The 12,528-nt window shown below is 43.5% G+C and overlaps 1 protein-coding gene across 1 annotated transcript in view; it reads right to left on the bottom strand.

Annotated features, from left to right (window-relative positions):
• Nucleotides 1-3,905: 3,905 nt before the first annotated feature.
• LOC115409692 (CUB and sushi domain-containing protein 1-like) overlaps nt 3,906-12,528 on the bottom strand; it is a 231,056-nt gene continuing 222,433 nt past the window's right edge. Inside the window, exons 65-72 of the mRNA XM_030120960.1 lie at nt 12,307-12,486; nt 10,184-10,249; nt 9,689-9,850; nt 8,860-8,972; nt 8,118-8,205; nt 5,119-5,251; nt 4,552-4,729; nt 3,906-4,055 (exon numbers count right to left, since the gene is read on the bottom strand). Coding sequence (XP_029976820.1) covers nt 4,570-4,729; nt 5,119-5,251; nt 8,118-8,205; nt 8,860-8,972; nt 9,689-9,850; nt 10,184-10,249; nt 12,307-12,486 — 902 coding nt within the window. The 3' untranslated portion in view covers nt 3,906-4,055; nt 4,552-4,569. The remainder of the gene's footprint in view (nt 4,056-4,551; nt 4,730-5,118; nt 5,252-8,117; nt 8,206-8,859; nt 8,973-9,688; nt 9,851-10,183; nt 10,250-12,306; nt 12,487-12,528) is intronic.

Raw genomic sequence — 12,528 nt, 5'->3', positions numbered from 1 at the left:
GCCATCGAAAATAATTCTTCTGCACATGCACGTGCAGATCGACGCCAACACCAATGGCGGCCTTCGGAGTGGCGTGACTTGGTAGCTTTATAGTAGAGTCGCCCGTCATAGCGATGCAACTTTGTCATCTCTCTATACGAATATCTGTTTCCTCACCATTGTTAATGTTTACAGCGCATTTATATCTATGTGCCTGTGCATCCACATTGTGCATGTGGTTTTATTCCAAAAAACAACAGCACCCACTTGTGGCCCCAGATGGAAACTACATCATTTTCAGCGTTTCTGCCATTTCCATGCAAACGGACATCGTTTTTAAAACGTTGCTGTATAAATGCGAAAGTTTGTGTTGTTAATTGAAACATCGAATGAATGAGGCCTGAACGTTTAGGAAAGCATATAAAATCTTGGTTAATATCCATTACAAATTAATTTTCAAACCCCTTTTGACTTTAGGAAAGACGGGGAAAAAAAGAAAACAGCTAAAACAGCAGGTACACAATCCTAACAGGCTCCACTTTTTTTTGCAAGATCAAAACCACAGGTGTACAGGCCTCTTCCATGTGTGTCTGGGTTACTCAGGAATTGGTCCTTTTAAGAGCTTGACTCAAAGACTGAAACGGGCTTTAATTGCTTAAAAATGCGATCGATCGAACCCCCCCTCACCCAAAAACAGAAAAAAACTAAAGAAGGAACAGCTGATTCATGCTATCATGAGGTTGTTACAAGGCACTGTAATGAACATAAAGTGCTTATTGGAGACTGAAGGGTAACAAATAACAAATGTCAACTGAAAGGTAAGTCTGGCCCTTTTGAATCCATCTCTGAACGTTTGGAGCGAGCCCTTGTTGGTATCAACAATCACACTTGTGTGAGCTTCTGCTTCTGTGTTGTGTTTGCCCAGATCTGTAATCTAAATCCAGTCAGATAAAACCAGGTACCTCTGGGGGCGTTTTGTCCTCCTGCACAGAGCGACTCACATCTATTTGTTTAATACTCAACCAGGTTGAACAAAGTGTTTGTTAAATGTTGTCACTGGAGGGATGAATGAAGAAAGAAAGGCCACCTCGACGCAGCTTAACGGGAGCTAACTGGAATGTAATGAAGGGGCCCCGCTTTGCCGAGATATTTGAAGTGGCTTCAAAAAATAAAAATAAATGAAATGCGCCGCGCAAACAGCCGCATAAAACTATGAGAACCTGAGCAGCAGTGCCTTGGAGATAATGCGAGCGCCACTGCTCCTCTCCCCCCGTGAAATCTCCAGGGTAATTCAATCGTTTCCTTTTCCATCAATTCACGACCGGAGCGGGCACGGGGCAATATTCTATCTGTACTGTCGAGATAAACGGGAGCTTTAAAAGTAATAAAATTGTAAAAGCAATTACCGACCCACAGCGAAACTGATTGAAGGAACAATACAGTGATTGGTTTCAAAGGCCGGGATTTCTGAGGGAAATTATGTACTGTAGGTGCTTTTAAAGACTTCATTAAAAAAACCTGTTGGTACGGAAGGTTGGCTTTAACTGTGAAAACCACTTTGCAGCATAATGTATACTTTAATGTACTAACACAAATCCATGCAGGTTAAGTTTCTTTCCCCGGTCCATGGCGGCGTTAGCACAAAAAAAGAAGAAGTGGACGGTGTTTCGCACGGGTATTTTTGGAGACATGGATTACATAATTGAGGATCTGTCCTGTTCGTGGTAATGGCGAGATGAGTTCAGCATTTGGAATGGGTTCGACAATGAAGCATGGCTAAATTAAAGCAAATTGCATGTAATGGCTCAATTTGCTCCTGTGAAATCTGAGCACTATTCACCCCACTCAGCCTCCAGCGGATAGACAGGTACGGTGACAGTAAGTGGTAAATAACTGGAAGCAGGGTGCTGGAGATCCACTGGCTATTCCTGCATGTCTCACACACACACACACACACACACACAGGATGAGGGTCACACAGCATGAATGTTTCAAAGCCTCTCCTCTCATCACATGTCATTCGCCAGCAATTTCAAGCCTCGATTTCCTGTATATCATTCTCTGCTTGCCACAGATATAAGGGCCGTTCGCATTAGAGGCATAAACACTGGCTTTCTCCACATCCTATTCATCATTTTCAATTCAATGCATGGGAGTCATCAGTATGCCGGCGACTCCCCTGCTTGTCACGGCTCCGAGGAAGCCTCCCGCAACATTTTCACGACAAGCGAAGACAAAACAAAGCAACGCTATTCTTTTTCAAAGGGATGGAGCTGTCAGAAGTTAACTTAGAGGAAAGACCTGAATGTAATCCAGAGGGAGAGCATCACTGACTCATCCATTCTTCAGACTGCAGCGCCTTCATTTGAACATTTCCAGAGACTCAGAAACATGGCCACACTTTGATCTTTGTTTTCCTGAGGCCAAGTTTAGGGGAGCTACTACTGCAAACTTGATCTCAGAGAGAAACACAGTGTGTACCACTTTCAGTCCGGAGACAAACTTGTGAGGGTGGATCAAAAAAAAAAAAAAAAAAAAAAAAAAAGCCGAGGCTGGAGCGGGGGAAATCGAACCCCGGTTTAGTGGTTCCTCGGAAGAGAACGCACCATTAGTTAGTGCTACAGCTTTGTTTGGATGTTTGGAGATGCGATGTGGTCCCAAAGTGCTTGTACATCCATGAAGATGAATCACAGTTGCCGTCTTTGCCTTGACAGAGCCGACGTCGTCTCCTCCAGCGCCTCGGAGTGGCACCGTGGTCGTCACACATTTTTTTCCCCTTCTTTTTTGTTGAACATTTTTAATTCAGGTGCATCAGTTGAGAGTTGCGTGTTTTTCCACACTTCGTTTTAGTCTTTTTCAGACATCAAATTGTAAAGTGACTCAATGCAAAATCGCCACAAACCAAAAGAAAAAAGAAAAGAAAAGAGTGAAAGTTGGAGCTCAAGTGTAGCTGTAGATTGTCAATAATTGTTCTGGAAAACAAATATAATATACGATCTTCCGTGTGGAAAATGCAGTGACACACCGAAAATGTCAAACTTAGCATTTCTTAAAATAAAACAGGAAATACTAAGAGTTAGGTTGAACCTCCGGGGCTGAAACAGAGATATTTCCGGCGGTGACTGCAGATGCAACCGTAAATGTGTGCAGAAACACACACATGCACACATACTCACATATGCACATGGTCTCACTCTGCAACCTTACTAAGTGCTTTTTTTTTTCAGCAGCTCCAGCTACCTTTTAACCCCTGCTCTGGACACAGCTGCCTCTGCAAGCAGAATCTCATCCCTGCTCCCCAAAAAAAAAAAAAAAAAAAAAAAAAAAAAAAGAGGAGTGAGATGAGCACAAAAAGTAGTGATAGAGTATGTGTCTCTAACATGGCCTTCAAAGCTCACTCAATTTTTAATTCATCCTCCAGAAACTCCGGGGCCTCCGATGAGACCTCAGTGGCAGACGGTTTAGGGGAAAGAAGAAGAAGAAGAAGAAGAAGAAGAAGAAGAAGAAGAAAAAATAAAACAGGGCTCCCGATTTCTGATCACATTAAACAAGAAGCCTGGAAAACAAACGAATGGAAAACAGAGAAGACGATGGATCGGAACAGTCCAGACTGTCTCTCTGACTCTACACGCTGCTGTCGGCCGTGCAGTTCACCGGCACCCAGATCTCTGTTAGCTACAGGTGAGATTTTTCTTCAGCTGAAAGTTGACGGTAAAATTCCCTTTGGGTTTAGGCGGAGGGCGGTGAGAGAAGTCCTCGCAGCTTGGCTCTCAGCAGCTCCCCTCACATCGGAGGCTTTTTCCTCAAAATGTGGGAGATTCATCAAGAAACCATGTAAAGTCCCCCCCCCGCCCCAAAAAAAGCATGTTGTTGTAGGCGTTTGTTAAAGTTGCTGTCGTCTTCACATGGTTTCTTTTTTTCTCTGGTCTCCCGTCGGGGGGTGTTCGCCACTGGAGATGTTTCTTGAAGGTATTTCAGGGAATAAAATAATCTTTGTCTTGCCCTCTGCTGGAAGGACGTATGGATGTCCTCTGCTGGCAGGCGGGCGGGGACGCCGAGCGACTCTCCTCTCCTAACCGAATCAGGGATGCAGCAATGGATGGTGTGTAGGAAAGAGACAGTATGGCGAAAGAAGGGCATGGAGAATTAAAATAAATCATTTACCAGAAGTTGAGGTCAGGAAAAGGTGGTTGGAAAGGAAAAAGGAGAAAAAAATCACAAAGAATGTGAATGGAAAGAAAAAAGAGGAGAGAAGCATTAATGCAATATTCTCATTTGTGGGGAAAAACATGTTCCTACATATTCTATTTAGTTTCAATAAAGCAGACAAACCAAATGAAGTTTATTAATAAGAGCGCTTGGATCAAAAGAAATGCGATCTGGAAAAAATCAATCAGATTTTTCTGTTTGTAGGAAATTCTTTGGGGAGGCTGGAAGGTTTCAGCTTGAACTTGAATCCCTGCGTCTGCAGTTTTCCTGCCCTCAGATGTACAATTAGCTCGAGTTAACCGCACGGCGAAAATATCATCTATTTCCTAACCCGGTAAATCTCCGACGGCGTCCGGCTCCTACCTCTGGAGGAAGCGGCTGCTATACGGCTGTGCACACTGTGCTGACTGTGAACTCCGTCTCGTTGGCGATGATGTCGGTGGGCTGGATGTTGCGGTCGTACATCGGGTTCTCGAACGTGGCTCGGCCGTTGGTGTTCTCGTGGCCCACGTAACCGTTGAAGGGGACTTTGGGTCTTCTTCTGAAATGAGATGAATCAGCGCGATAATTCCTCCAGTCCCTCAGTCCCTCCTTCAATCAGTCTCATTGCTATGAAGCTGTTAAGTTTCCTAAGCAGAGGAGGCTGCGCCACTCTATCACAGACGATGCTTTTCTCCTATTGATCCCAACATGTACCTTGGTGGTTTGAAGAAAAAGTCAATAACAAGTTGATGTAGTTTGGAGGAAGAATACGAAATCTTTCAGTGGGGATTTAAGACTCCCTTTTAGAAAGTTGTCTAGTTATCTGATGCGAATCGAGTAAAAATAGACTTGAAACTGCAAATATCACAGTGTCAAATGATGTGTGTGTCATTTTATTGCCTGCAGATGAAGTGTTGGTGTGAAATAGAGCGGTGATGTAACCCTTACCTGTGTTTGTAGAGGTACAGAGCGAAGCCTGCAATGATCATGGCTATAAAAGGCACTAGGATGGCTGCCGCCACTGAACTGCTGTTGGAAGCAAAGTTGTAGCCGGGGTTGTCTCTGCTGGGATCTAAACTCTCTGGAGGAAGGAATGAACAAGACATCAGGTCATCGCTGCGGCATTACTTCAAAACGCAAAGAAACAAGTCAAACAATCAAACTTTGAACCGGCCTTCTTATCTCCAATGACTGAAATTAAACAAACAAATATGATAACAATGAAATAAATGGATCGTTACGGGCTGTAGGCTACCAAGAAGACTCCATCAGTAAACAGCAGACGAGGAGCCAAAACTGACTTTTTAAAGTTTTTCCTTTGCATTAATTTTAGATCCCCCACGGGAATGTCAAATTCCATTATCCTAACAATGACTCTTAATTACTGTCATCAAAGGCCGACAGCTATTAACTCATTTCACATTCATTCTCTAATTTACGGAGGTGTGTGTGTGTGTGTGTGTGTGTGTGTGTGTGTGTGTGTGTGTGTGTGTGTGTGTGTGTGTGAGAGAGAGAGACAGAGACGGTTGGGGAGTGACAGCCCACCTGTTTGCTGCACAATGCCAAAAAAAAAAAGCTCCAATAAAGGACGAGTGACAAACAAGCAGGGATTCAATTAGTGGGTTCTGCCGTGTTTGCCAATCAGCCCCCCGCTGCACAAACCCAAGCAGACACACACATCTGCGACCGACACACACCGGCACACAAGCACTGGATTTAAACAAAATGTGAAATGTCGTCAAATGAAGTCGGGCGATTTTCAGGTGGGATCAAAGCGCCTCCGAAACGCACATGCTGGTGCAGAAAAGAGCTGTTTGCTCCATCGGTGTGTTGTTGCAGGGTGATGAGGAGGGGAGGCTGCTGCACCTGCTGCTCAAGCACCTTTTTCATTACGGCAGATTTTCACAGCCACTTTTACTGTGAGCGCACACACACACACACACACGCCCTTAATCTATGTTAACGCAGCGTATCCTCACACTCAGTTCCAAATACCTGCTCATATCAGATCAGTCTTTGAATCCATACGGTCTGCTTTTTAGTTTGTTTTGGCAGCCAAAATGTGAGAGTTAAAGCCTGAGACCTAAAGCGCTGGAGTTCCAGTAAAAATATATCGCTATGGCAAAAGTTTATAAACAAAGTATTAGAAGCAAAAGGCCTGCGGGTCAACTGTGGCTCATGGTTCATTTTTAATTAGACTGCAGAAAATCCAAACGTTATGGCCGAACATGACCAACTTAGAAAACTTGTACTTCGGAGTTTTAACACGATAACATCTCAGCAAAACCAGGTTTACTGAAGAAAAATGGTGCAGCTGGTGACCGAAAGTCTCATGGGGGAGTAACTCAGGGCAGAAAATTCCCCCCCGGTACACGACCCTGCCCTCGGTGATGTTCTTGGCAAACACCAACAATAAACACAAATCAACAGCACTTTAGTCACATTATGATAATGCGATACATTTTTGTCCATGAACATTATAGTAACTTCATATGGGGTCCAGCAGAAAGCTTCAAGGTAATTTTTTTAAGCTATAAATCTTTGGGGGGGGGAAAATGACAACGTACTATGTCTATAACAACGTAATTATAATGTATTAACTGCTAATATATTTTTTTATCATAATTCAGAGAGAGTGCTGTTCAGTATGTTTCCTATTGAAAGTGAAGACTTTGCCACACATTACAGTTATATTTGATAAGCAAGTTACAAAAGCAAAACCTTCATAAAATGCTTTTGTTTCCAAGCAATGCAGCTCCTCTCATGTCTTCTAACAATATTGGCTGGAGTTATCACATTTAGAAATGCTTTGTTTTAAAATGCTGGTCTGTAATCTAACAATAAAGTGACGTGTTATTACATTACTGACTTTATAATTAATTTTTTAAATGGACAAGATTTTACAAAAAAATAAAATAAAAGCTTTAGAGCAAAACCATCAAACTTGCAGATTTTAGATGAAATCTTATTTTCAATCCGCAGCAGATAAACGGCATCATTTCTTTTTTGGCTATGGTTGTTATCCTACATGAAAAACAGGAAGCTGGACACCTGCTCACCAGAAATAAAATTCAGTTCAATTCAGTAAATAAATAAATTAACATAATATGGTTCAAACTCTGTGAGATTCACTCAGATGGTAAAAAAAAAAAAACTTCTTGTCTGAAGCACTTTGATACGTCTCTTGCACACGTGCGTGTTCGTCCTTTCATTCTTTTTCAGGTAAATCTCATTTTTGAAAAAAGGAAAACAAAGCGGTGCGTGCGTATGAGTCACGTCTGTGTGACGCACAGTTTGACTGGAGCAGGGATTCACAGCTCGGGAACGAGGCTGCGAGGATTTGCTGCACACTAACTGGCTGTAATCACAGAGAGCCGGATCACGTGGGTTACATTTCTAGGTCACAAACATTGAACGCGCTGTATAGATAGCAAAAATAAATAAATAAAAAAGTGCAGTACCTCTGACAGCACAGCCGGTTACTGAAGCAACCGAAATGACAACATCCAGGCAAGAATTAATGATATTTACTGTATCAAAACACGGAGATGTTGAGACACTCCGCAGGCGTCGGCGCATATAAATCCCGGAGGAGAGATTTTTGCGTGAATGTGTGAGTGCAGTGTGAGAGTGTGTGTCATTTTCTGACTATTAACCACGTTTGTGAAGTGTGTTTGCCTCTTCATGCTGCTTCAGAGCCGCCATCTCCGAAAATGTGCTCGCATTTGTAAAAGTAAATGAATGTCAAATCCAGCGGCGCTGAGAAAGCCGCTCAGCTTTAGGACGTTATATGCAAGAAGTGAGTTTCTTTTTTTTTTTTTTTTTTTTCGGGGAAAGAAAACCAGACAGGAGGCGGAGGGAGAGAAAATAAAAATAAAATATAGGGAGGATTTCCCAGGAGACCACTTGACCACAGGTTTCTATGACCGAGTGGACAGCTCACTCACCCAGTCTCTGGAGACCAAATTGGCCAAAGCCTTTTCCTCTGACAAATCCCTGGTACACAAAGGAGTTGGATGAAGAGATGTAGGACACCTAGGGAGAGAGGGGAATGGAAGACAGACACTTTATGTGTCACATCCAGGCTTTACAAAGGAGCGTATCATCAAAGTGTCAGCGGCTGGTGCACGCAGAAAATGAAATATCATGTCAAAAAGAGCTGAGAGGCACTCTTATGGCTGACATTTAATATGACGGGTCTTTTTTTTTTTTTTTTTTTGCTCTCAGCTCAAGAACACAAACATAAACACACTCAAACGCTGCGCACACACACACACACACACATTAAGCTGGAGGAACGTTCAAGACATTTTTTGCACGGTTCATGCTGAGAAAACATGCACATTAAAATACACCCTATATACTGTGACCCGCTTTTTTTTAATTAAATCGGGAGTGTGTGCATTAGAGGTGCCTGAGGTTGAGGAAGGGGGGGATAATTCTCGTGGGGTGAGGAGTGAAGGGGGTCTGCAGAATCCTGATTACCAGGCCATGATTTAACTGACATTTTAATTAAAGAGAAAACTCTTGCTGGGCCTTCCATCTCCCCAGAGTGACAAGGTAAGTGTGCGTGTGTGTGTGCTCGTGCATATTCAACAACAAAGGTGTACATGTCTGCGCCACGTGAAACGCCTGTGCGGGAACAAAGACGGAGCGTGTCGGGGTTCCTGACCCCGGACGTGTACTTACATGTCCATCCAAGGCCCAGTTGTCTATTTTGAACTTGTTGACAAAGATCTCCACGGGGCCTCTTATCTGGTGAACCTGGAGCAGCAGCTGGGCTTCCTCTCTCTTATAGGTGCCTGTGGGAAAAAAAAAAAATGGAGGAAAAAAATCCAGTTATTACAGCTTACAGGGCAGGAAAGAAAAAAATCCAAAGAAATGAACCTGGAGTTATGATAATTCTGTTATGAATTGTAATATTGCAGGAATATTTTCCATGTGATCAACAAGTCTAACTCTTTGCCTCCATTGTATTATTAAGTGGTATTTATTTTAAAGGATATTTTGTTGATTTGAACAGATTTTCTCCATATTTATTATTCTTTGGCAGACTAATGAAAAACACATATGCAGATAAATAAATACACTTTTTTTTAAGTATATCTGATAAAAAATCCACGGTAAATCTAAAATCAACTTAATACAACTGGAATAAATCTATATGTAAGCCAGTTTAACAGCAGGCTTTCAGTCATATCTTTATCTGGACAAAAATTAAAGTCTGGTGGATAAAAGTTTAAACTCGACAGAAAATAGCCGTGGGGAGAATCCATTTTTCATTTTTGGTTTGAGGCACATTTGTTTGAATTAAGAAACCTGTAAAACATTATTATGAACCAGAATAAAGGAAACGTGTGAAAGTCGTCAGCAAATAAACATCATAATTAGTCTTCTGAAAATTTCTAAATGTCACTGTGATTATTAATAGTTACTGTATAATCCAGTTTATGCTGGGAGATCAGCATCAAACCAGCTGAAACATGAACGCCTCTCGGAATGACTCGATGGGCTTCACCTGCAAGCTTGAGCTCCACTCCACTGTGGTCGATGAGCGTCCCGTTCACCCGGTTGCTCAAGGGATCAAAGGCAGTGATGCTCAGCATGGCTGGCTGTTTCTTTCCCAGGTACTCATAGGAGCCCCTCCACAGGGAGTTCTTGGCGAACACGCCACCAGGGACTGAAAGACGAAATGACAAAAGGTCAGAGAGCGAAATACAGGAACTAATAACCTGAATACATCAGATTAAGATGTCGCGGGTCATTTTAATGTGAAGTGCAGACGGGAATAAACACAAGCACCAGCAGCTCGGCTGCTGTGTTACACAACACTTAAGCACAAAGATGAGAGAAGGACTTTATCAGATGCAGACTGTAGATAACAGCGGTAGATGAGACTTTGTCCTTTATTCTGTTACATACTGTAATTGAGATAAATACCAATAAATCAAAGTCATCTTGGAGTGTGTCTCGCTCTGAAGGTGAATTTAAATTCAAGAAGTACGTGTCCTACCTGGTAGTTTGGAGGGTGGCTCCTGCACCGTCCCCACTGGGCTTTTACCGCTCGGCCGGTTATCAGCTAGAAAGCACAAACAAAATTAGCAGAGGAAAACACCGAGCATCCTGTAAACAGACACGGAGCCTGCCTCGAGGAGGGTGCTTTTTTGTTGCTTTTTTTTTATAACTTTTAACACAACACCTCTGAGGTAGCTGCAGTGGGAGGATGGAGGATCTCCCTATCAGCGTTTCTTTTCCATGACTAATAGCCTCGGTGGTGGCCTGAGTGAAGGCTGACTGCGACAGGACTTCTGGACCGAGCGTCCCTTCCGGGGGTCTCCGGCTAAATCAGAGACGCGGCTTCAATGGAAGCGCTTTAATTATGCCTCGCTGCTCGTCGCAGAGCCGCAGGACCACATCGCAGTAGTAAACATAACACCCCCACAGGTAAACAGACCGAGGAGGGCTTTGCTCACAGCCGCGGACAAAGACAAGTATACTGATGGTAGTTTATGAGCACAAATATCATAAACGCATGCGGACACAAAAGGACACACACACACACACACACACACACACACACACACACACACACACACACACACACACACACACACACACACACACACACACACACACACACACACACACACACACACACACACACACACACACACAGACTCTCCCGCTGCCTGGTGCTTTATTAGCTGCCATTCTTTTGAGCTGCCCTTCTATCACGGCGCCCACAGGCACTGTTAATATCCTGTATGTGCTAAGGCCAGGTCTCTTTCTTACTTCCACTCCTAATGGCAGAGTCTTAAAATCCCCATCACATTTCAACAACATCCTGACACAGAATCCATCACATGAAAACCCCTCTCTCTCTCTCCGCTCCATCTTTTATCTTTCGCCCATTAGCATTCCTCTACCCCAGATAATTGTATGTCGATTACTCTATTTTTTTCCCCCCCTCTATATGTATTTAGGTCAATGCTTGCGGGTGTCTTAATGGCAGTCTATTTGTCTGCTACACCTTGTTAACACCGCCTCACCATTTATAAGAAGTACTTCTGCTAACCCAATCAATGGGATGCATTGGCCTAATCAAGTTCTGCACCCTTGTTAATGTTTCAAAGCTTGTTGCATTTGTGTGTGTGTGTGTGTGTGTGTGTGTGTGTGGGTGTGGGTGAGTGTGTGTGTTGTTGGCGCCGAGTGTTCGCCACTCCATGCAGTGTAATTGTGTGATGGATGGGCCACTGTACCCTGGCATGTGTCTGAGAAAAGGCGAGTGTTAACAGAGCTATTCATCAACATTAGCTGAATCCCTGGTTTCCCAACGTGACTCAACCACTGGATGCTGAGTGAGAACAAGTACCGCCACATTCAACCAGCGCCGATTACGGAGAGTGAACATCGTAATGACGGGGTGCGGCCTGTAACGAGCTCAATACATCTGAGTGTGCCCAAGGGGAAATATGTGGCCCTGTGCACACATCTTTAGTTGTATAACTTTTTTTTTTTTTTTTGAATCTGCATGCTTAAACAAAACAATAGTGAGACTTGTTGTGATGCTTGTTTGGAGACAGTGACAGGAGGCGGAGCTGGAAGAGGGCGAAAATGAATCAGGATAGACAGGATCGTAGATGAGCAGATCACAGGGACAGCTCATGTTAGGCTGCTTTGAGATAAAGCCAGAGGGACCTGACTGATGGACTGGACAAGAGGGGCATAGAAAATGTTGTGGCAACAGCAGAGAAGTGCAAAATACAATGCAAAGATAAAAATAAAAAAAACAACCTTATATCATTGTTGCATGATGTACATTTTTACAAACTCATCCTGACAACATGACTCGAGCAACAAGGTATCTATCCTTCATGACAGCATCACCAATATAACAGCCTGAGTTTCAGTGTTGTTTATTAAAACAAACACAAAAAAAAAAAAAAAAAAACTCAATTTGCTTGATTTTTACAATCTTCCTGGTGGGCCGCATTGGAGCCTCTTTTGTGGACCAGTTTTGGCCCACGGGCCTTATGTTTGACACCCCTGCTCTACATAGCATGAACGATTTCATTTCATCGTTGCATTCCCCAATGTCCTCTTTTTAAATCAAATACATGGTAACCGTGACTGTACCTGCACAGAGTGGCGGTTTTCCTGACCAGCTGCCGTCGGACCTGCAGGTCCGGTGCTCTGATCCTCCGGCCAAGTAGAAGCCCGGCTGACACGTATAGATCAGCGTGTAGCCAAGTGATGGCAGCTCAATGGCCCTCACGTCGGACTGGGCTGGCAGCTCTGGCTGGCTGCAGTGGTGAGCTGGAGGCGGGGGGAGACGAGATAAAGAGAAGGATTATATAT

The sequence above is a fragment of the Salarias fasciatus genome, chromosome 22 (assembly GCF_902148845.1).
Source record: "Salarias fasciatus chromosome 22, fSalaFa1.1, whole genome shotgun sequence".
NCBI lineage: Eukaryota > Metazoa > Chordata > Actinopteri > Blenniiformes > Blenniidae > Salarias > Salarias fasciatus.
This window is presented reverse-complemented; position numbering and strand designations above follow the sequence as displayed.